The sequence below is a fragment of the Mauremys reevesii genome, linkage group 1 (genome assembly GCF_016161935.1).
Source record: "Mauremys reevesii isolate NIE-2019 linkage group 1, ASM1616193v1, whole genome shotgun sequence".
Classification (NCBI taxonomy): domain Eukaryota; kingdom Metazoa; phylum Chordata; order Testudines; family Geoemydidae; genus Mauremys; species Mauremys reevesii.
In genome coordinates, this window is record NC_052623.1 from 354062273 (window position 1) to 354083591 (window position 21319).

Genomic DNA, 21319 nt, shown 5'->3' on the forward strand with positions numbered 1-21319 from the left:
CAGGGACCATCCCTCTTTGTGTGGCTAGAAAGCACTCAGAACATCCTGGGGCTGCTGCAAACACACATAATAATAGAAGGGATGCAGCAGGGCTGTACTTCCTGAGCCCCCAGGAGGGCTTCCAGATGACAGCCTCCAGGCTCCTGGGTAGAACACACTGGTGAAGCAACAATGCCACCACTCTTAGTACCGTATGACCAATCCTCTGGGTTCAGCCAGCACTGCTGGTCGATGCAGGGAGGGTGGGCAAAGAGCCATAGCCCATCCACAACCCGGCCCTCCTTCCCCCTTTTCATTCCCTAGGGGCACAGAGGTGTAGTAGGAAGGAGAGGACATTCTAGTCCTTTACTGGAATTCAAGACAGCCCCTGTGCAAGGGGCACAAATGGGAGTGTGGGAAGCTCCTCGTCCCCTCTCAGACCTTGTTCACCTGCCCAGGGTCTGGCCAGAATCCAACCCAACCTATTAGCATAAAGGGCTTCCCCTCTCACCACTGCATTGGCTGTTTCAGTAGGGTACCGTGCTACGGTCTGAAATTGATAGTTGCACTAATAACTTGCTAGTGCAGAGTCCCAAACTGCTAGGGAGGCAGGAAGAGGATAAGGAGGAAATTAAAACCCTGGGTTACTTCCATCTCCACTCCAACTACTGGTGAGTTGGCAAATTAAGCTGCTGAATCAGTCTACGACCAAGGGGAACCTCAAGCAAACATACATGCCAAAGGTCAGCCATGCTGACTCCTGCTCTTGAGAGGTGCTAGGTACCTACTGCTCCCATTGGCTCCCTTCAGCTAGCAGACATCAGTACAGACCCCTGCAGACAACAGATTGGTGGGGCAACTCCTATATATGGCAGAAGTCATGGGCAGAAGGTTTTGAAGGCCGTGGCCCCGCCCATGCTCTGTCCTGAGGCCTCACTCTCATTCCCCCTCTCCCCTGAAGCCCGTGGGGATTCAGCTCCAGACGGTGGCCTGGAGCTCGGGGTTCGGGCTGGCCGGCGGCCTGAGGCAGCTTGGGCTGGCCAGGGGGCTAGCTTCCCCAAAGGGGGGTTTCTCCCGCCGTCCAGGGCAGAAGTTGTACCATTCTGCAAGGTGCTAACAGCCAGTCTTCATGGCACTCAGGGCAAAGACCATGCTGACATATGCCATAAGAGAGATGATGGGGTGTCAGCTTACAGCCGCATTGCACAGGGAGCAATCGAAAGGAGACAGACCTTGGCTGCGTAATGTAGCGCCGTGAGTTGGACTGATGTTGCTCTCTCATTGACATTGGCACCGAGATCGGAGACAAGGAACCGGATGGCTTCGTCCTGGGCCGTGACTGCCGCCTGGTGCAACGGCTGAGCACCTAGTGCATCTGCAGCTGTATAACAGGCCTAGCGGGTGGGAAATAAGGAGCCATGAACAGCTTTGTCAAATTGCCATGAACGATTGCCAACTTGTGTACAAATGACGTGTCCGGCCGTGACAATGACAATAATGAAAACACATGATATTTTACTCAGCCAGCAAAAAAAAATTACTCACCCTAGTCCAGCAGGATTCCGTAATGCTGGTATAAAACCTGTGTGCGTACAGTTGCATCAGCTCATTTACCAAGCTTTGGAAATGATTAGCAAAGGCTTCTGGGCCCAGTTCTCCTTTCCTTTCCACTGGTGTAAATCAGGAGAAACTTTATTGACATCAATGAAGCTACACCTTTATAAAACCAGTACAGGCCCATTGTCTTTCCAAACGCATGCAACACAGCAGTCTAGCTACAACAAGCTCATCATTGCACAGTATGCTGACATTTTGATAAACGTCTAGCAAATCAATGGAATCTGGTCCCAACATGTAAAGGGAGACCGTCAAGTCACATTTGGATTTGCAAATGTGTTTGTACAAGGAGCCCCAATTCTCATGCGGGCCTTCAGGCATGTGTGTTATACTTAATCATAATCATACTGTTCCATTATTTCTTTTCATTAAATTTCAGTTGAACCAGTTTAAGGTAAACATTCCCCTTTTCGGTGCTGCCAGGTCGCACAATTTTATAGCAAGTGTTGTGCCTATATTTAGTATTTTTCTTAAAACCCCAGCTTCTTTTGAACAGGTGAACAGCTTTCATTGAAAACACAAGTATGTTTTTAGCGTTGATGGTAAGCATAGAAAATTGTGAAGACCAGAAGGCAAATAAAAAGAATGCAAAATGCATTAATACTGTCATGGACCAGGATGTGTGTGGTTAGGCCCAGTGGCTGGAGCAGCAGCAGTCAGGCCTAGTGGTGGGAGCAGTGGCAGTCAAGAACTAGAAGTCAGAGTCAAGGACTAGAGCAGGGCTGGCACAGGAGTAATCACAACTTGCAGGCATGTGCACTGAGTAGCCATTGGCCTAATGCTGCTTCTGGGCTTAAGAGCCCATCTCTTGGTTCCTCCAGCCACTTGGGCTGTCTGGCTAATCAAGTGATTCTGCTGCAAGCCACCTGTGCTTCAGCTGCGAATCCTCAGTTGCTCACTAGGGAGGCAGAGCCAGCTGGTCCAAGGCTCAGCTGCAAACCCTAATTCCTGACAACTTTTTAAAAACAAATCTGATGGTTCTTAAGCCAATTTTCTGATTTTGAGGGCCTGACGCTTGATTTTTGAAAACTTGAAGTTGGCAGTACTGCCTGTTTAGCATTTGCCATCCAAACGCTGCAGCACCAAGCTAGTGCACGAGGACCAGAAATGAAACTGTCTAGAAAACGAACAGTCTCTTCCCATTGTCCATGCAGGGAGAAATGCAAATGTAAACCAACCTCACACACCGTGAGAAATAAATTCGATTTTTTAATATTCTTTGAGGGTTTCATAGTCTATGTTGACAACAGGACATAAGTAATGAAGTGTCTGTTATTCTGAATTTACAAATGGATCTAACAACAGCCCTCTGAGCCTTTTAGAACAGGGCTGGGCAAACTTTTTGGCCTGAGGCCCACATTGGGGTTGTAAAACTGTATGGAGGGCCGGGTAGGGAAGGCTCCCCAAACAGCCTGGCCCCTGCCCCCTATGCGACCCCTCCCACTTCCCGCCCCCGACTGCCCCCCTCAGAACTCCCAACCCATCCAAACCCCCCTGCTCCTTGTCCCCTAACCACCCTGTCCTGGGACCCCCCCGCCCCTAACTCCCGCCGGGACCCCACTTCCTATCCAACCCCCATGCTGCCAGTCCCGACTGCCCTGCCCCCTAGCCACACCCCTGCCCCCGACAGGCCCCCTGGGATTCCCATGCTTTTCCAACCACCCCCCCATTCCATGTCCCCTGACCGCCCCCCAGAACCTCTGCCCTATCCAACCGCCCCCTGCTCTCTGTCCCCTGACTGCCCCCCTGGAACTCCCTGCCCTATTCAACCCCCTGGCCCCCTTACTATGCCGCTCAGAGCAGCATGTCTGGCAGCCACACCACCCGGCTGGAGCCAGACACGCTGCCGTGCACAACCCTGCTGCCCAGAGCGCGGCCCGCGCAGCAGCGTGGCTGGGGGAAGGGAGAACAGCAGGGGAGGGGCCGCAGGCTAACCTCCCCGGCTGGGAACTCAAGGGCCGGGCAGGACGGTCCTGCGGGCTGGATGTCGCCCAAGGGCTGTACTTTACCCACCTCTGTTTTAGAAGGAAATCAGAGGTCATTGGGAAGAAATACTGGGAGCTACAGCTGTTATAGGTAGGGAAAGTTCACTTCCTACACAGCCACAGCAGGAAAATCTACTGGTCCTCAGAAATCTACTGCCAGGAGAAACTCTACACGTGTGGTCTAAGCATAGGCTAGAGAGCCAGGAATGCCTGGGTTTTAATCTTGGCTTTGACGCCAGCTCCTTCTGTAGCTTTGGGCAAGTACGTCGCTTTACCCACTCCGTGCCTCAGTTTCCCCATCTGTAAAATGGGGATGAGACTTGCATCCCTATGTCACAGGAGGGTTTGTGATGATCTGTTACCTAGCAAGTATTTATACAAATCATTCCGAAGAGGTAAAGCTCTAAGGCCCAGATTCACAGGCACCTAGCTTCCACTGAAATCATTGGTTGTTAGGCGCTTACACACCTTGGGGAATCTGAGCCTAAGTATTGATCCTCGGGCTGCGACGGCCCTTCTTGCTACTCATGAGTAGCCCCACTGAGCCGGTGCTAACTCGGTAGCAGCTCACCAGTGGGAGTCGTGGGCACACATTCCGGTCTTTAGTGGAATCACCATCATTAGCCACACCACTCACTTTTTACTCAGTCCTTTTGTTAGCTTCAGTGGGAGTTTTCCTGAGTAAAGTCCCCCAGATATGGCCCCATACAAGTACAAGAGCTAATATTGTTCTCTTTGGTGGGTGGCATTTTGTATCTAGAACCTGGAGAAACGGCAGTGTGGGTCTCTTGACACCATACCTTATGCTTTTCTAGAAGCAGCTGGGCTATGTCGATGTGCCCGTTCTGTATCGCATCCATAAAGGGAGTCACTCCGCATTTGTCCCTGCTGTCAGGTTCATATGGGCACCTTGGAAAGATCATAAAACACATGCTTGAGACGTGTGCTCCCGGGCCGCTTTGTGTTGTTGGAGCAGTGCACAGCAGCTGGAGTGTCTCGCTGTATTTGACCGGAAGGCTTTAGATCTGGACGTGAGGCATTCCAGCTAAAATGATCACATGCTCCTCTCTCTTTGTCCTGTGTTGTATCGTACTGGGTGCTGGCAGGTGCCTTCAGAGTGACCCTGAGCTCTTTGGGGCAGGGAGCCGTTTGGCTCAATTCCCGCAAGGTGAATTTCTCCCCCAGGCGTAAGAGGGGCAGAAGGTCTATGCACCACTTACATCATTGGCCTGCTAAACCCCGGGTTGTGAGTTCAATCCTTGAGGGGGCCACTTAGGGATCTGGGGCAAAAATTGGTCCTGCTAGTGAAGGCAGGGGGCTGGACTCGGATGACCTTTCAAGGTCCCTTCCAGTTCTAGGAGATTGGTATATCTCCAATTATTACCTTATTACCTTTATCACACTTAAAGTCTCCGAATAGAACTTCTGTGGGAGATAAGTAGCGCACAGGCCATGGGCTGGCACAGGGATGAATTGCCCCAAACATGGCGCGACATACATCATTATTATTGCGAGCCAAATCCCAAGGACCTTACTCAGGCAGAACTCTCATTGGAGTGAATGGGAATTCAACCTGAGTAAAGACTGAGTCAAAACTGAGAATCTGGCCCAATGACAACACAGTGGGTCAAATCCACCCCAAGCCAATTGTAAACCAGGGTTTAGTGGGGCTGGGAGGGGTGTGAAGTTTGATACTGGGAAGACTGTGGATGGAGATGGCTGCAGCCTCCCTTCTTCCAAGTGCAGCTTCAACAGTGGGCAGCGCTGGTCAGGAAGGAAGTGTGGCCAGAATGATTCAATGCAGCTTCCCAGCAGACGCTCCACGGCGAGGACTCTGTGGAGCCCCAGGCAGAAAATACAGCTACCCCTGGCGGAAAGCAAGAAAGAAGGTGGTGCCCTCATCTCAGGGTGAACCCCTGCATTGTGGCACAGTGGGTCTCACTGGGGCAGGCAAATGCAGTAGCTGGGCTCAGTCAAGCCCAGAGGAATGACACCAGGGACAAAGCCCAGATGGTTCTCTCCTTGTCGCAAGGACCCAGCCTGGTTTTGTAATTGGGGCCTATGTCACAGTGAATTCTGAGGCAATCCGGAGAGAAAATACATCTGAAATCACCATAATCAGCTGTGAAAAGTGAGAGGAAATTGATAGGTTCTCAGGGTTCACAAACGTGCAGCTGGGATTTCTAAATGGCATCAATGTTCTCAGTGTCTGTTTAGTCAAGCAAGCCGTGTGCTGTAAATGGAAGGGGGGAGCGGGCTGGGAGGAGGGAAGGGAGAAAGAGAGCGTGTGGGTGGGTGGTTAAATTTCACAAAAAAATTAGGACAGGAAGCCTGCTTACCGCTCAAGAAGTGCTTTCACTACGTCAAAACAGCCGTGCATTGCTGTGAGAGAGAGGAAGTGGATGGTAATTCATGTTTTCATGTTTCCTCCCACCTACAAAGGAAAAATAAGTGGGTCTGTGCCCCTTTGGGCTTATTTGTGATGTATAAAGAAGCCCTGAAAGATTTTTAATTAAAACCTTTTACTCCTTGTTATTTTTACGTTAGACGTATCAGGAATATCCAACCGTCTCTATGTCCTCCAAGGATTCTCCAGACAAAACAGGAGAGAGAAGTGAAGTGGAAGCTTTGTTTGCCTTGAACTGAAGTGTGCGTGTGTGTGTGTTTTGAATCTTAACAAATGGATTTTTTCCCCCATTTTGTTAGGCCTTTAAGTTAAACAGGTGCTAAGCAAGATTAGCACAGAACAAAGAGTTTTAAACAATCTGGAAAATATTCCTTTCCACTCTCAATTACTCAGGTTTTGCTTCCTTGATAATTCAGCTGGACATTTTTGGTGCACGGCACAGTACACCACACTGACCATTGGGAGCTGAGAACAGGCATGCTAAGAACATGCACTTAGCACATCTCCAGGCATCGAGCCTCCTCGGGGAAAAAAACCCAGGGTAAAAAGGATCTGAATTGCAAACGTAAAATCCTCTCTGGCCTTCTTAATACATTATATTGATTCTATGATATTACAGCAAAATGAGGGAGGAACTCTATTTTTTATTTTGTAGGCCACCTTCATGTAATAAAACCAAACTCACAGCTGCTAATATCAGGTTATTTACTCATTTTGATTAAGGAGGACAACACAGTACATGTTTTGGTCCCAAAGCCAAACACAGAACTGCAGTTGAAGAAGGGCTCTCAGCATATGTTGCAAACTAGTGATAGTCTTAGCTTTAATAGCAGCATTGCCAACCTCAAGAGATCAAAAATCACAAGTCAGACCCTCAAAAAAATCACAAAATTGAAAAAATCATGAGATTTTTTAGTCTGTCTTTTAACTTTAACTCCTGTCTATTCCTCTGCCAATATGTGAGAGGCAATTTTGGGTTGAAAAGTCAACCTCTAATGCTCCCAAAATGCACACCTCTCCCTGGCTGCTCGGATGGAGACTTCTGCCTCATCCCTAAGACAGGGGAACTGGCATCCATTTCCTATTACTGTCTTCTGTCTAGATACAGCAGCAGCACTTCCCTGCCTCCCGCTACCCTGGGACCTCGCTACCTAAGACCCAGCAGCGCTACTTCCCTGACGTCCCATCTCCCAACCTCCAGCTGCCCTAGGACTCTCTCCCTGCTGTAGGGCCGTATGTGAAGGCAAGGCTCAGTGGCGGGGCAGGTCTGTGTCCTTAGCCCCAAGGTCCCCTCACAGAGCTCTGCCCCCATGCCCAGCCCTGAAAATCATAAGATCAGCAGAGTTTCTCATGTTGGGTGCCTGCAACAGTTTCTCCTGCAGGCACCCAAATCCTGTGACATGATCCGTTTGCGAGAGGTGGCAACACTGCCTTTCCCTGGCTGCCGGAACAGGACTTCCCTTTTCCATCTCCATCAGCATCCCCAAGCTGGGGAGCTGCCTCTAAATCCCCTCCATCTCCTGCCCCATCACGGTTCTCTCCACCCCACTCAGCCTCCCTCCTGCCCCCCGTGTGCCTTTGCTCCTCCCACTCCTCTGAACTCCCTGCAGCCTTCCTGCTGCCCCCACCACCTGCCTGCAACTCCCTTCTCAGCCTTTCCCTGCATCCCATTCATCTGCAACCCCTAAATCTGCCCCCTGCTCCTCATCATTCTCCTCATCCACCCTTCACAGTGTCTCTGCTGGGGTGACCAGACAGCAAGTGTGAAAAATCGGGACGGGGTGGGGGGTAACAGGAGCCTATATAAGAAAAAGCCCCCAAAACCAGGACTGTCCCTATAAAATCGGGACCTCTGGTCACCCTAGTCTCTGCTGCTCCTCACAGCCCCTTTGTTCTATCCAGCCCTCTGGGCCATACTGTGGCAGCCATTCTGCCTGTGGGCACGGCTTCTATCTCACTGCAAACAGTGGGAGGTGGCAGCCAACTTTATTAAGGGCAGCCTCCTTCCACATGCGGACAGACTGTAGGGAAAGAGCGGCCGTCTTGCTGGCTTCGAAGCTCAGTCCCACTGACAATTATAGGAGATGGTGGCCATTTTGAATAATTCATGAGTTGGCGCCCTTTGCCGTGTTTTCACCCCCAAAATCACTAGGGTCATGATAAAATGGTGGAAGCTGGCAATCCTGTAAGAGCAACAGTCGACCAATGAAGCTGGTGTGTTGTGGCCACGGTTTATAGCACTGATCAGTCCCTGTCTTTTGTGGTACCCACCCACTGTCTTGTCTTATACTCAGACTGCAAACTCTTTGGGGCAGGGACTGTCTTTTTGTTACGTGTGTCTTCAGGGCCTAGCATGATCCTAATCGCTAATTTGGGTATCTAGGCGTTACTCTTGTCCTGGCTGAGCGGGGTGGTGGTAGGTATGTGATGTCTCCCATTCACACCCACATCTCTCAGGACGACAGCTGGGTGCCAAATGGGAATGCACCTCACACAAATGGGAGGGGGGCTTGGGGCAGCAGCAACCCTCAGCCCCCATGTGTGAACCAGTATCTACAGGGCCCTACTTCTTTGGGACGGGGGGGCAGAGCCGCTCTCTCTGCCCCGCAATGTGAGCTGAGATCTAGAGGGGGCAGAGCATCCCATTTCCCCATGCTGCCTCCAGCAGCAGGGAAGGGCCTGGAGGCTCACCCTTCCCCTAGTGCTGCTGCGTCTAGGGGTAAAGGGAGGTCAGAGCAGTGCAGGGGAGTGTAGGGAGGAAAGGAGGAGGGGCCAGAACTATACAATAGGGGATGTGGGGCCTTCAACTCTGACCCCTCCCCAACCCCCCCATATCCACACACCCTATTTCTGTCCTCCATTCAAAACAGGCCCCCACAGTGCTGAGACCGGGATGGGGAGCTGGGAACAGGCATGTTCGGTGCATGGAACAGGCACATAATGCAAAGACTGGTGTGCAGAGCTGAGAACAGGTGTACTCTGCACATGCACTACACACAGCACTGAGATTGTGGTTGGGAGCTGAGAACAGGCAGGCTCGAAGCATGTGCTGAGACCAGGGTAAAGAGCTATTGTAACAGGCTGATTTCATCTCCGGTGGGGTGGTCTCATGCAGCTGACAACATCTCATTGAGATGAATGGGCCATTTCACGCCTGGGTCTGTTATGCTGCAGAAGGACACGAGAGTTCATTCCCCATACATCAGGCCCAGATCTGCATTTCCATTCTCCTGCCACCCTCTCCTCCCTCCAGCTGGTATGTGCACTCTTGACAGCCACACCATCTTCCCACCTCCCCATGCCCCCTCCAAGCTTACCAGGGGCATGGAGTGGCAAGGAGCAGAGTTATGGTCACCCAGTGGTGCCTTGTGAGATTCAACAATATTTAGTTCAGCTGCATTGAAACCTCTGAAAGCCAGGAAATGAAGAGTTAAAGAAAAGCAAACAAACTTCAGAAATCCAGGAAGTACAGAAGGCGGATGCCACCCACACAAGGCAACCTTAGCTCTGTCTGCCCTCTTTGAGTGATGATCCAGTACACCCATCGCACACACTAGCACTCTGCAGAGCACTCTGAGAACAGAGCACGTGAGCACTGTTGGACAACGTCTAACTAACACTTTCTCTTCGCTAAAGCAAAACTCAGGTTTAGATCAGGTGTCGCAAACCGGAGCTACCTATACTACACCTGGGCCCACACTCAAACACGGAGCCACTCCCCACAGACGACCCTAGACTTGATAAATGTGACCATCCCTTTACCCTTGCCTTGAGGATTCCTTCTGATACATGGCCTTCACTCGCCCCTCCCTAAGCCCCAGAGACCACCACCCTGCTGACAGTCCCCACGGCAAGATGACCCCTATGTACTGCAGGTCGAGGGATGTGATCATTCCCCCTCTATTCGACATTGGCAAGGCCTCATCTGGAGTACTATGTCCAGTTTGGGGCCCCACACTACAAGAAGGATGTGGAAAAATTGGAAAGAGTCCAGCGGAGGGCAACAAAAATGATTAGGAGGCTGGAGCACATGACTTATAAGGAGAGGCTGAGGGAATTGTGATTGTTTAGTCTGCAAAAGAGAAGAATGAGGAGGGATTTGATAGCTGCTTTCAACTACCTGAAAGGGGGTTCCAAAGAGGATGGATCTAGACTGTTCTCAGTGGTGGCAGATGACAGAACAAGGAGTAATGGTCTCAAGTTGCAGTGGGGGAGGTCTAGGTTGGATATTAGGAAAAACTTTTTCACTAGGATGGTGGTGAAGCACTGGAATGGGTTACCTAGGGAGGTGGTGGAATCTCCTTCCTTAGAGGTTTTTAAGGTCAGGCTTGACAAAGGCCTGGCTGGGATGATTTAGTTGGGGATTGGTCCTGCTTTGAGCAGGGGGTTGGACTAGATACCTCCTGAGGTCCTTTCCAACCCTGATATTCTATGATACTGCTACTGACACAGCCTACAGAGCTCAGCACTGAAATAAGGTATTCTTGATACCGGAAGGTACATGTGGCCTTTTCTCATATTGCAGTCACAGCTCTGCCAAGCTATTCTAACTGGTCCCTCTATCATTCAGTACACCTCACACAGTGAATGCAGCCGCAGCACTTGCACATTAAATGCTGGAATTCCAGTCTATGGAACACAACACAAACAATGATGGCACGTTCTCTTAGTCCTTCCTCATATCTACTTATTATAGACTCATACATTTTAAGGCCAGTGGGACTATTAACAAGTCTGACCTCCTATATAACATAGGTCAGAGAATTCCATACAGTTCCATGCTCTGTTGCACCTAATACCTTGTGTTTGATTCTAGCATCTCCCAGAAAGGGTTGACTTGAAGATTCCAAGAGATGGAGAATCCACCATTTCCCTTCGCTGTTTGTTAAGTTTTGCACCATCCTTACTGACCCATTCCCTGTTGTGGGAGTGATGTGAACCTTAACTGTTCATTTCTTGGTTTTCAGAGGTTTGAGCGTAGCTGAACTCAACGTTCTGGAAGGGCACAAGACACAGCCAGGCAACCTTAACTCTGCGTTAATAAAATTTTGGGGCACTTAGTTAATTAATCCTCAAGGTACTCATGTGAGGCCTGGTAAGTATTATCCCCACTCACAGATTGTTAAACTGAGGCACCGACCTGTTAAGGGACACTGAGAGAATGAGGATCCCATCACTAGACCCCACTCCCTACCATGCATATGACTAATGTTATTAGAATATAAGGCACACTTTGCACAGGTGTCAAAGTGTATGTAACATATAAAAGGTGTATATAACATTCAAGGCAGTGGCGAATCAGGCCTGCATGCTAATCCAAGTATGCTCCCAGTTTAGTAACAGCCCCAACACTGATTATTCATACCCCTAGCAGGAATACATTATCACCCTTCACACAGGCACAGATCAAAACTGCTCTTTTAGGGGTAACTGCAAGTGATAAAAATTATAGCCTTATGCGCTTCTAATCCCCGAATGACACAAACTCTTCTGGGGCCATTAGAAGTAGGGTCCATACCTGCCGTGTGCAGAGGAGTTCTCTTGATTTTACTTTCTGTGTTCCAGCTGCTCGGAGACACAGTGAGCAAGTACTGGATGATCTGGGGATCACCCTCTCGACTTGCTATATGGAAGCAATTCCAGCCATCTTTGTTCTTTAACAATGGGTTTGCTCCATGCTCAATGAGATCTTTAATCACCTCCACATTCTTCCTGGTGCAAGCCATCATGAGAGGAGTCCTTGAAAAGAGAAGGGAGAATAAACACACAGTGCATCCTCATTATACCACCAGCTGCTCCACAGCAAGCCCCTTCCGAGCCAGACTCCATTGCTGTAACAATGGAGTCTGCAGCAAGATTTAAGGTTGGTTATGGCCAAAGAGGGTTCTAGCACAGCGTGTGGGTGCAGGTTACTTGCCAGGATTATTTGGGTATACCTCATCGGGATGATTTAGTTGGGAATTGGTCCTGCTTTGAGCAGGGGGTTGGACTAGATGACCTTCTGAGGTCCCTTCCAACCCTGATATTCTATGATTCTATGGTCATTTCCCTGGCATTTGCAGGGGCCTCCAGCAGGTCCCTCCTGTTCTCTGCCTATGACATGAATCAGTCTAGTCTCTTGTGGGCTGCAATATTTTGGTCTCATTTTGGTTGTTGGGTTTAGTTGGAGGGTGCTGGATGATGTTGATGGCCTGTGACATTCAGCAGGTCAGACTGGCTGACCTAGTGTTTCCCTTCCGGCCTGTGATTCTATGACAGTTTGGCCAGCCAGTGTGGACTAGAACTATGGACCCAGGGAACACGGTGTTATCATCTTATCCTCTTGCAGCCGGCCTACAGACAGGATAGATGACCTACTAAAGCCACTACAAGCTGGGTGAGATCTCCTTTAGTTCAAGTGATTGAGGTGCTTTTGAAACCAAAGTCTGGGATTCTATCCCCAATGCCACATGTGGATGGTTTGGCTGATCATCAACATGCCTATACAAGTGCAGCATATGAACTCACGACAGATTCTAGAGCACCATTTTCTCAGTTAGTTTATTCACTGTGCCCCCTGGCTGGCTGTACCCCTTGGGCCCAAGTGAATTTAAACCAGTTTAAACATTGCTACAGCAGAATAACCGGAGAAAGAGCCAAAGGATGACGCTGGAAAATCTCCTCATCACACGCAACCAATCAATTTATGTGCACATGTGCACAACACGCTCTTGTTTTCCACTAAAATAACAGAAAAGAAAGGCAGTATGTACTTGAGATTTTCTGTTGTAGCTGCAGCCGGTCAGATCAGTATTTTTACCCCTTACTGTCCCATTCCCTTCATCAGCATCAACAGGTGTGACTGTCGATAACAAATCACAAATTGGACTTTTCCAAGTCAATATGCGCTAGCCTCACAGTGAGATACTTATGCGGGGCAATCAGCACAAGCGTGATGCTTCATACAATTATTTTTTTAAACATTCAAAACTGTTCTTGTTACATTGTGGTGTGAAAACTTCATAAGACTATGGATCGCATTGGCATCTTCCTAAGGCCTTGAGGACCACCCCCAATTGGTCTATATAATAAAAGTAATGACTACTTGTACTTAATATTGTGACCCCTCCATCTGAGAATCTCAGCGTCCCTCATAAGCATTAACGACCACACTTGCATCCGAAGAAGTGGGTATTCACCCACGAAAGCTCATGCTGCAAAACGTCTGTTAGTCTATAAGGTGCCACAGGATTCTTTGCTGCGACCACACTTATGGCCAGTAGAGAAGTAAAGAATTATTATTCTCCTTTAACAGATGGGGTAACTGAGATACAGTGTGACTTGCTGAAGGCCATAGCAAGTCTGGCAGAGTCAGGAACAGAACCCACCTAGCTTGACACCCAGTCTGACGTCCTAACCGCAAGACCCTCCTTTTATATGTAGGTAAAATAAGTGCATACAACTGTAATAATATTTGATTTCATGGTATCGCCCATTTTTTAATTTAACTGCAATAAACTACATTTGATCAGCTGTGGCTTCACCCCGCTGCCACAGTCCACATTTGAGTAGCAGGACACACTTTGGGCACCACCTGACTAGCATCTGATTCTTGCACTCGTTTATGCACATGTTTAACTTTACACACGTGAGTAATCCCATTGACTTCAAGTATCAGAGGGGTAGCCGTGTTTGCTGCTTTTACAGATCCAGACTAAGAGTCTTGTGGCACCTTATAGACTAACAGACGTTTGGGAGCATGTCACATGCATCCGACGAAGTGGGTATTCACCCACGAAAGCTCATGCTCCCAAACGTCTGTTAGTCTATAAGGTGCCACAAGACTCTTTGCTGCTCCCACTGACTTCAATGGCACTACTCACATGCAAGGGTGCCTAGTGATTACAGGGTCAGGACCTACATTTGCAGTCTCCTAGTATTTCTTTCACCCTTGCAGCGTGTACTTTTTGAGCATTCTCATGTGCGCTAAGCAGATCAGAAGACACGGTCCCTGTCCCCAAGCAGTTTACAACCTAAACTAATCGTCTGCTGCACTAACATGTCTCCAGAAAAACAGCAGCAGCAAAGGTGCCATCCCTACCAGGCAGCACCACATTCAGCTCAATGTTAAATTCAGTCTAATTGGACCATATAAACACTAATGTAATGAAGAATTGACAAGTCTGAACAACACTCCACTAAATCCTCTCCCTTTTATCCCCAGGATGGGATTATAACCTATTTATTCTTGGGAGATTTCTTCAATCCAATCTAGGGCAGACACCCTGGAGGCTGTCTCTCTCTCTTCATCCTTAGAATGTTTCTCTTTCATTTTACAATCTCACCTCCTCTTTGATGCCATTAGGGAGCGACACATGGTGTCTTTATTTTAACAGCTGCTACAAGCAGTCTGGCATCTCAGGGGGCAGGCGCAGCTCTAGACATTTCGCCGCTCCAAGCACGGTGGCATGCCACGGGGGGGCGCTCTGCAGGTCGCCGGGAGGGCAGCAGGCGGCTCCGGTGGACCTCCCGCAGGCGTGCCTGAGGAGGGTCCGCTGGTCCCGCGGTCCGCAGGTCCCGCGGCTTTGGTGGACCTCCCGTAGTCACGCCTGCGGTAGGTCCACCGGACCCGTGGGACCAGCGGACCCTCCACAGGCACGCCTGCGGGAGGTCCACCGGAGCCGCCTGCTGCCCTCCCGGCGACCAGCAGAATGCCCCCCGCGGCATGCTACCCCAAGCATGCGCTTGGTGTGCTGGGGCCTGGAGCCGCCCCTGTCAGGGGGCATGCTGTATAGTCATACACGGTCTCTGCCTTAGTCCTGGCAAGACCATTGCATTACCCAGCTCCTTCCAAGGAAGACTGATTACTCCAGATTGCATGCAATTTGCAGCAGAAGACTGCCGCTTGGCTGGCTGGGCTGCTGCCAAACAGTCACCCTGAGCTGCTCCTTCATTGACCTGTTTAGTCATCCTACATGCCAGTTTAAGGGACTATAACATGACATCGTAAGTAAGTAACTTTTGACCAAATACAGGCCAATCAGCATTGTTGTTAAACAATGAGTGCATAATAAATCACAATGTATAACAAAAGGGAGGGGGGAAAATCCCTTAGAGTAAAATCTTGAAAATCCTCCACTGATTTCCATACCCCCTGCTGCATGTGATGTCCAGTGGTAGGTACAGAACCACACAAGTTAGAGATGGAAAAAGACATCACCTGCTCCATATTCCTGACAGTATTGTCTAGCCTTGTTTTCAATGTCCCAAACAAAGAGGCCTCCACCATTTTCACAGCATGAAGAGTCTAAGCTCTTTTCTCAGGTTATATCTACAGTACAGAGCCTATGCTGGCATTGCCCCTACTGTAGATGCAATGTACCCTGACCAAACCAGGAATTCTGCTGGTGTAGGAACAGCCCCTCCTCAAACAACATTAGCAATGCTGACAGAAGCATTCTTCATTTGGCATAGCTGAGTCTACACTGACCATTTTAGCATAGCTATGTCACAAGGAATGTTGTTTTTCCACAACCATGACCAACACGGCTACCCAGTATAAGTTTTAAGTGTAGATCAGGTCTCTGGTTTTAAACTGGGGCATAGGGTGAGTGGATGTATATTTCTGTTAAGGGTGAATCTTTTCCCTGTCCCCCAATTTTGTCATGCGTTGCATGAATAGTATCTGTGCGCCCAGAGAGTTTAGTAATTGGGTAAATAAATAAAGTGAACACTAGATCTCACTTTTAGAAAGTTTTCCCATACTACTGCTTACATTTATCTTTTTACCGCACTAACCTGATATTAGCAATGATTTAACAATTTAACTGCTAGCATAGATGGGACAAAACTCTTTGACATTTACAGAAAGCACGATCAGCAGAGAGTCCCATGGCACCTTATAGACTAACAGACGTATTGGAGCATGAGCTTTCGTGGGTGAATACCCACTTCGTCGGATGCAAGTGGGTATTCACCCATGAAAGCTCATGCTCCAATACGTCTTGTTAGTCTATAAGGTGCCACAGGATTCTTTCCTGCTTTTACAGATCCAGACTAACACAGCCACCCCTCTGATACTAGAAAGCACCATGTATTCTCAAATAGGTAGAGATTTAATCTTTTCTTTGCTAAACTATGCAATATATAAGGCCACAGATTGGTATGCATCTTCAATCCCAATGCAACTGCGTTCCAGGGCCAGAGACTGGGAAAACAAGTATGTATTGTTGCTTTTGGAATTTGTAGGAATGAAAGATGCCATGGGAATATAAAGGTATCAACACATCTAGATTTGCTATGTGAGACAAGTATCTTCTTCCCCTGCTCACACTTATTATGTCAATGTCAGGAGTACTAAACTGACTAAAGAATTTGTAATGATAAGGATTAGGTCAGTGCTCTAATTTCAACTTTAAATATTAACTGAGAATTCTTTGCTGCCTCATGTGATGGAAATCCTGTCCCTCCACCACCTTGGTGAATAATGCAGCTTCATTCTCTTGCAATAATACTTTACATTTATATGGCAATTTTCATCTGAGAATATTATTATTATTTGTATTACCGTATTGTTATTTGTGTTATCAGGTCCCCATTGTGCTAGCCATTGTAAGTGCTTTCCAAATATCAGTTAATTAAGGCTCACTATACCACTCAGAAGTAGGTATTATTATCTGCCCATGAATTTCTCATTCACTCATTCTTTTATCTGGGCACCCTAGATTTTAAAGGCAGAAAAACGAGCAAAAGAAGGTTAGTGATTTGACTGGGGTCATTCAGTGAGTCAGTGGGAGATCTGGATTAGATTATGATTCCTGGACCTATGCGCCAACTATTAGACAATGCTTTCTCTCCCCCTCCCCCCACAAACACATTTCAAACACTAGCCAGATCCTACAGTGAAACAAGCCAGTCACTTACCAGTCTGCCTTTTTCAAGCAGTCAATCGTTGCACCTTTATCCAGCAGATACAACACGCAGTCCCTGTGACCCATGGAAGCCGCTTCATGGAGGGGCCTTTTGTAGTCATTATTAAACATCTCAATGTCCATTTCCAAGGCTTCTACTAAATGGGTCAAAACATTCAGGTGACCATGCCTGGCTGCATAGTGCAGAAGAGTGTCCCCAGATTTTCCATAGTGTTTCCGCCTCACTTCCTTGCTCATTTCCTCGTCTCTCTGCAACTCCTCTTTGAAAAGGTCTAGCCTGCCTTCTTGAATCAGCCTGAGAAGTTGTTTCTGATTTTCTGCTTCAGCCATAGAGGAACGTGTGGCTCCTAAGACATTAAAACAAACAAACAAACAACAAGCAGGTTTGGGGGAGGGGGATTTCAAAATAAAATTAGTGATGCGATTTTGAAGGCTAATTGGAAAATCTAATATTATAAAAACAGTCTTAATTTAAATCCAAAACAAAGGTGTCTCCCACCCAATGAATCGAAGGTGGCAAGTCTCTGATATCTGACATCACCGGCTTAAAATGTCCACAGGAAAATATCAAGAGACGGTGTATGTTTGTGAGCAAGTGGAGGTTCCTAAGTTGGCAGGGAAACTTAAGTGGATAAGAAATTCTTACAATCGGTGTCATAAAAAAAGCTTTTATAAATAAAAATGCTCCCTCCCATACCTGAACTGAAGATGCAGTAAATAAGTCAGCATTGGAGCTTATGCATAAAGACAGCAGTTATTATTTAATACCAGGCTTTTCAACAGTCAGCTGTAAAATTATCATCTTAACAACGCTAAAAAAGCTTGCGGGATCAGCTACACAAAATGAAAAAGACCCAGGCTACTTGCATGTGTCACATTAAAATGAGTAAAGGCTCACATCAGATGCACCAAGGTCCACTGACGGCTTCTATAGCTGCTGCTGCAGGGCTGTGCTGCACTGAATTCCTTCCCCTTACACAAGCTGTCTTCTTCGTGTGGACAAACAGTGTTTGCCCTGATGCTTTATTTTAGGCTAGTGGGTAAGGCTGCAACTGGAAGGGGACCCATATGTCCCATTTTGGCCAGGATAGTCCCTTTTTTAAGCCCTGTCCTGGTCTTCCTGACTTTTTTTTTTTTTTTGCCCAAAGGAGGCATTTGTCCCATTGGTCTTGCCAACTTGATCAGTTGGCAAGAGCAAATGGGGCTAATCCCCACTTTTTTGACAAAAGTGGGGTGTTGTGCGATGGAACATGGGGGGGAGGGGATAGAGGTGGGGAGTTCCAGCATGCAGGGGAGGGGGCTGGCAGGGTTCCAGCAACAGGCAACAGCCTCCTGAGGGGGGCCCCGCAGGGTCCCAGCGATGGACAACAGCATTGAGTGGGGGTTGGATGAGGCCCTCTGGCAAGCAGCTCAGGGCGTCCCGTTTTCTCTTTGGGAAATATGGTCACCCTAGCAACTGTGGACTTTGAAGCCCTTCGTTCAAGTCCCTGCCTCGCTGGTAGCCAGATGGGTGATGTTGGGCCAGTCACTTCACTAATCTGTTCCTTGGTTTCCGCATCTGTAAAATGGGGACCCCAAGCTCTTTTGTAAAGTGCTGGGAGATCTGCTGCTGAGACGGGCTGGAAAAGAGCGAGGTATTATTATTACCGGCTGGGCTAGTCTGGCACCCGGCTTCCCCCAGCGGCCACTGCCAGCCGCGTCCGATGAAAGCCTAACGCCCCCCAGCAAGGTACGGCGGGGGCAGGAGAGAGGGGCTATCGCTTCCCGGCTCCAGCACCTTGGCCCACTGCCCTATATTGCCCCTTCTGAGCAGGCTGCCCCCGAATGCGGGGGGGGGGTCTGTCTGAGCAGGGCAGCAGGCCCCTCGAGAGACGCTCGGGCCCTGGCACATGGTGTGACCCGGGCCCCACCCGCCGGAGGGGCGTTATTTACACAATACGTCCCCTCTCCCGTCAGCCCCACGGTGACGCAGAGCCCAGGTCCCTGGGGCTTTGCCATGGCGACGCTCCCCATCCCCCACCCCCGCTGCAGGGTGACATCACCATGGAGTGGCCGGATACCGCCACATTACATCAACATGACGTCACAACTGCCAATGACGCCAGCGTGACGTTGCGATGACATCACAGCGTGTGATCTGCGGGCGGGGCTGTTGATGTTACCGGCAGCCCCAGCGTTACGGCCCCCCCCCCTGTTTAGATTAAACTGGAGACGGGGGGCGAGGGGCGGCAGGGGGTGAAGTAAACAAACTCTGGGAACGTTTTCGCTCGTCCCTTGGCCGCGTCCCGCCCCTCACTGAGCCAGGACGAGTCTCATTGGATGGGCGCTGAGCCCGCGCGCTCTCTGATTGGCGCGCGGCGGAGTCAGTCAGGCGGGGGCCGGGAGCGGGATCCCGGGAAGCCAGGCGGGTTACGCGAGCGGGACTTTGGAGTCGGGAAGCCGAGCTGCCCCGGCAGGCTGCGAGCGCCGGCGGGACCAGAGTGAGGCTGGTTCGGCTCGGGCGGGGCTCGGACACTGTCCGGGGGCGGGGCTGGGGCCTGGTCTGGGGTCTGCGCTGGGGGCAGGGATCGGGGTCTGCATTGAGGGCAGGGATAGGGCCTGGGGGTGCAGGGATCTGCATTGGGGTGGAGGGCAGGGATCGGGGTCTGTACTGGGGGCAGGGATCGGGGTCTGCATTGGGGTGGAGGGCAGGGATCGGGGTCTGCATTGAGGGCAGGGATCGGGGTCTGCATTGAGGGCAAGGATAGGGTCTGGGGGTGCAGGGATCTGCATTGGGGTGGAGGGCAGGGATCGGGGTCTGCATTGAGGGCAGGGATCGGGGTCTGCATTGAGGGCAAGGATAGGGCCTGGGGGTGCAGGAGTCTGCATTGGGTTTGGGGCAGGGATCGGGGTCTCCATTGGAGTGGGGGTAGGGATGGGGGTCTGCATTGGGGTGGAGGGCAGGGATAGGGCCTGGGGGTGCAGGGGTCTGCATTGTGTTTGGGGCAGGGATCGGGTCTGCATTGGAGTGGGTAGGGATCGGGTCTGTACTGAGGGCAGGGATCGGGCCTGGGGTGCAGGAGTCTGCATTGGGGTGGAGGGCAGGGATCGGGTCTGCATTGAGGCCAGGGATACGGTCTGGGGGTGCAGGGATCTGCATTGGGGTGGAGGGCAGGGATCGGGGTCTGCATTGAGGTGGAGGGCAGGGATCGGGGTCAGCATTTGGGTTGGGGCAGGGATAGGGTCTGGAATGGGAGGGGTCTGGACTGGGGGAAGAGATCAGGGTGGAGGGGTCTGCATTGGGGGCAGGGATTGGGGTCTGCATTGGGAGAAGGGATCAGGGTCTGCATTGAAGTGGGGGCAGGGATAGGGCCTGGGGATGGACGGGTCTGTACTGGGGGCTGGGATCGAGTTGTGGGGGGTCTACATTGAGGGCAGGGATTGGACCCGGGGGTGGGGTCTGCTTTGGGGATGGGGGTGGAGGGGGCATGTAGAATAGATAATGCTTATAGGAGCCTTGGTGTGGCATTGGAGAATTAATGCCCTGGATAGTATTCCCAAGGTGGGGGGCTTCATTCAGTTGTTCATTGGGATCTTTAAGATTTTCAACCATTAAAGCAAAAATGCTATGATTTGGTTTTAAAATAATAATTCAGATTGGTATTCCTGTTAACGAAGTATTTGCATTCCCTACTTTGACTTCTGTGTCCACCCTCCTTTTAAGAGAGAAACAAATTTTTTTTTAATTGGAATATTTTTCAAAAGCATCTGATCTTGAAGAGCAAATCATTTTTCCTTCCTTAGACATTTGCTTCTGGTATGTTTTGGGGCAGTGAAGTGTTGGTTGTACACCTCTACCCGATACAACGCCGTTGTGGGGAGACAAAAATCCCTACTGTGTTATAGGTGAAACGCCATTATATCGGGGTAGTGGTGGCAGGGCTGCAGCTGTGATTTAAAGAGCCTGGAGCCCCAGCCGCGGGGAGCCCCAAGCTCTTTAAATTGCCGGCAGAGCCCTGCTGCTGCAGCCTTGGGGTAGCAGCGGCAGGGCTCCAGCGGTGATTTTAAGGGCCCAGGGCTCCCTGCAGCAGCCAGAGAGCCGGGCCCTTAACATCGCCAGCGAGCCCTGCTGCTGCAGCCCCGGGGTAGCAGTGGCAGGGCTCCAGCGGTGATTTAAAGGGCCCGGGGCTCCCCGCAGCAGCCAGAGCCCCGGACCCTTTAAAGCACCGCTGGAGCCCCGCTGCTACCACGCTATATGTGAACCCATGTTATATTGGGTCGCGTTATAGTGCGGTACAGGTATATAAGGCATCAGAAACCCCAGGGGTTGTTGCTAAAGCTCTTAGTGGTGTGTAATAGCTCTGAGGCAGAGGAAGAAGTGAAGGAAAATGACTTGACCTTTTGATGCTAATGTAAACCAAAAGCACTTACTGGCTTCATAG

The 21319-nt window shown here is 49.9% G+C and overlaps 2 protein-coding genes across 7 annotated transcripts in view; one reads left to right on the forward strand and one right to left on the reverse strand.

The window, feature by feature from the left end:
- Positions 1 to 18876, reverse strand: part of ANKRD16 (ankyrin repeat domain 16) — a 45745-nt gene extending 26869 nt beyond the window's left edge. For 2 of the 4 annotated variants that reach the window (XM_039519808.1, XM_039519805.1), the window contains exons 1-6: positions 17797 to 18085; positions 16891 to 17245; positions 11507 to 11727; positions 5921 to 5963; positions 4382 to 4490; positions 1212 to 1373 (exon numbers count right to left, since the gene is read on the reverse strand). In XM_039519808.1, the coding sequence (XP_039375742.1) occupies positions 1212 to 1373; positions 4382 to 4490; positions 5921 to 5963; positions 11507 to 11727; positions 16891 to 17228 (873 nt within the window). In that variant the 5' untranslated portion in view covers positions 17229 to 17245; positions 17797 to 18085. The other 2 variants (XM_039519807.1, XM_039519806.1) reach the window with 2 other exon arrangements.
- Positions 18877 to 19097: 221 nt separating this feature from the next.
- The window catches only part of FBH1 (F-box DNA helicase 1), a 37138-nt gene continuing 34916 nt past the window's right edge, over positions 19098 to 21319 (forward strand). Inside the window, exon 1 of one of the 3 annotated variants that reach the window (XM_039519803.1) lies at positions 19098 to 19378. In XM_039519803.1, coding sequence (XP_039375737.1) covers positions 19218 to 19378 — 161 coding nt within the window. In that variant the 5' untranslated portion in view covers positions 19098 to 19217. The remainder of the gene's footprint in view (positions 19379 to 21319) is intronic. The other 2 variants (XM_039519802.1, XM_039519804.1) reach the window with 2 other exon arrangements.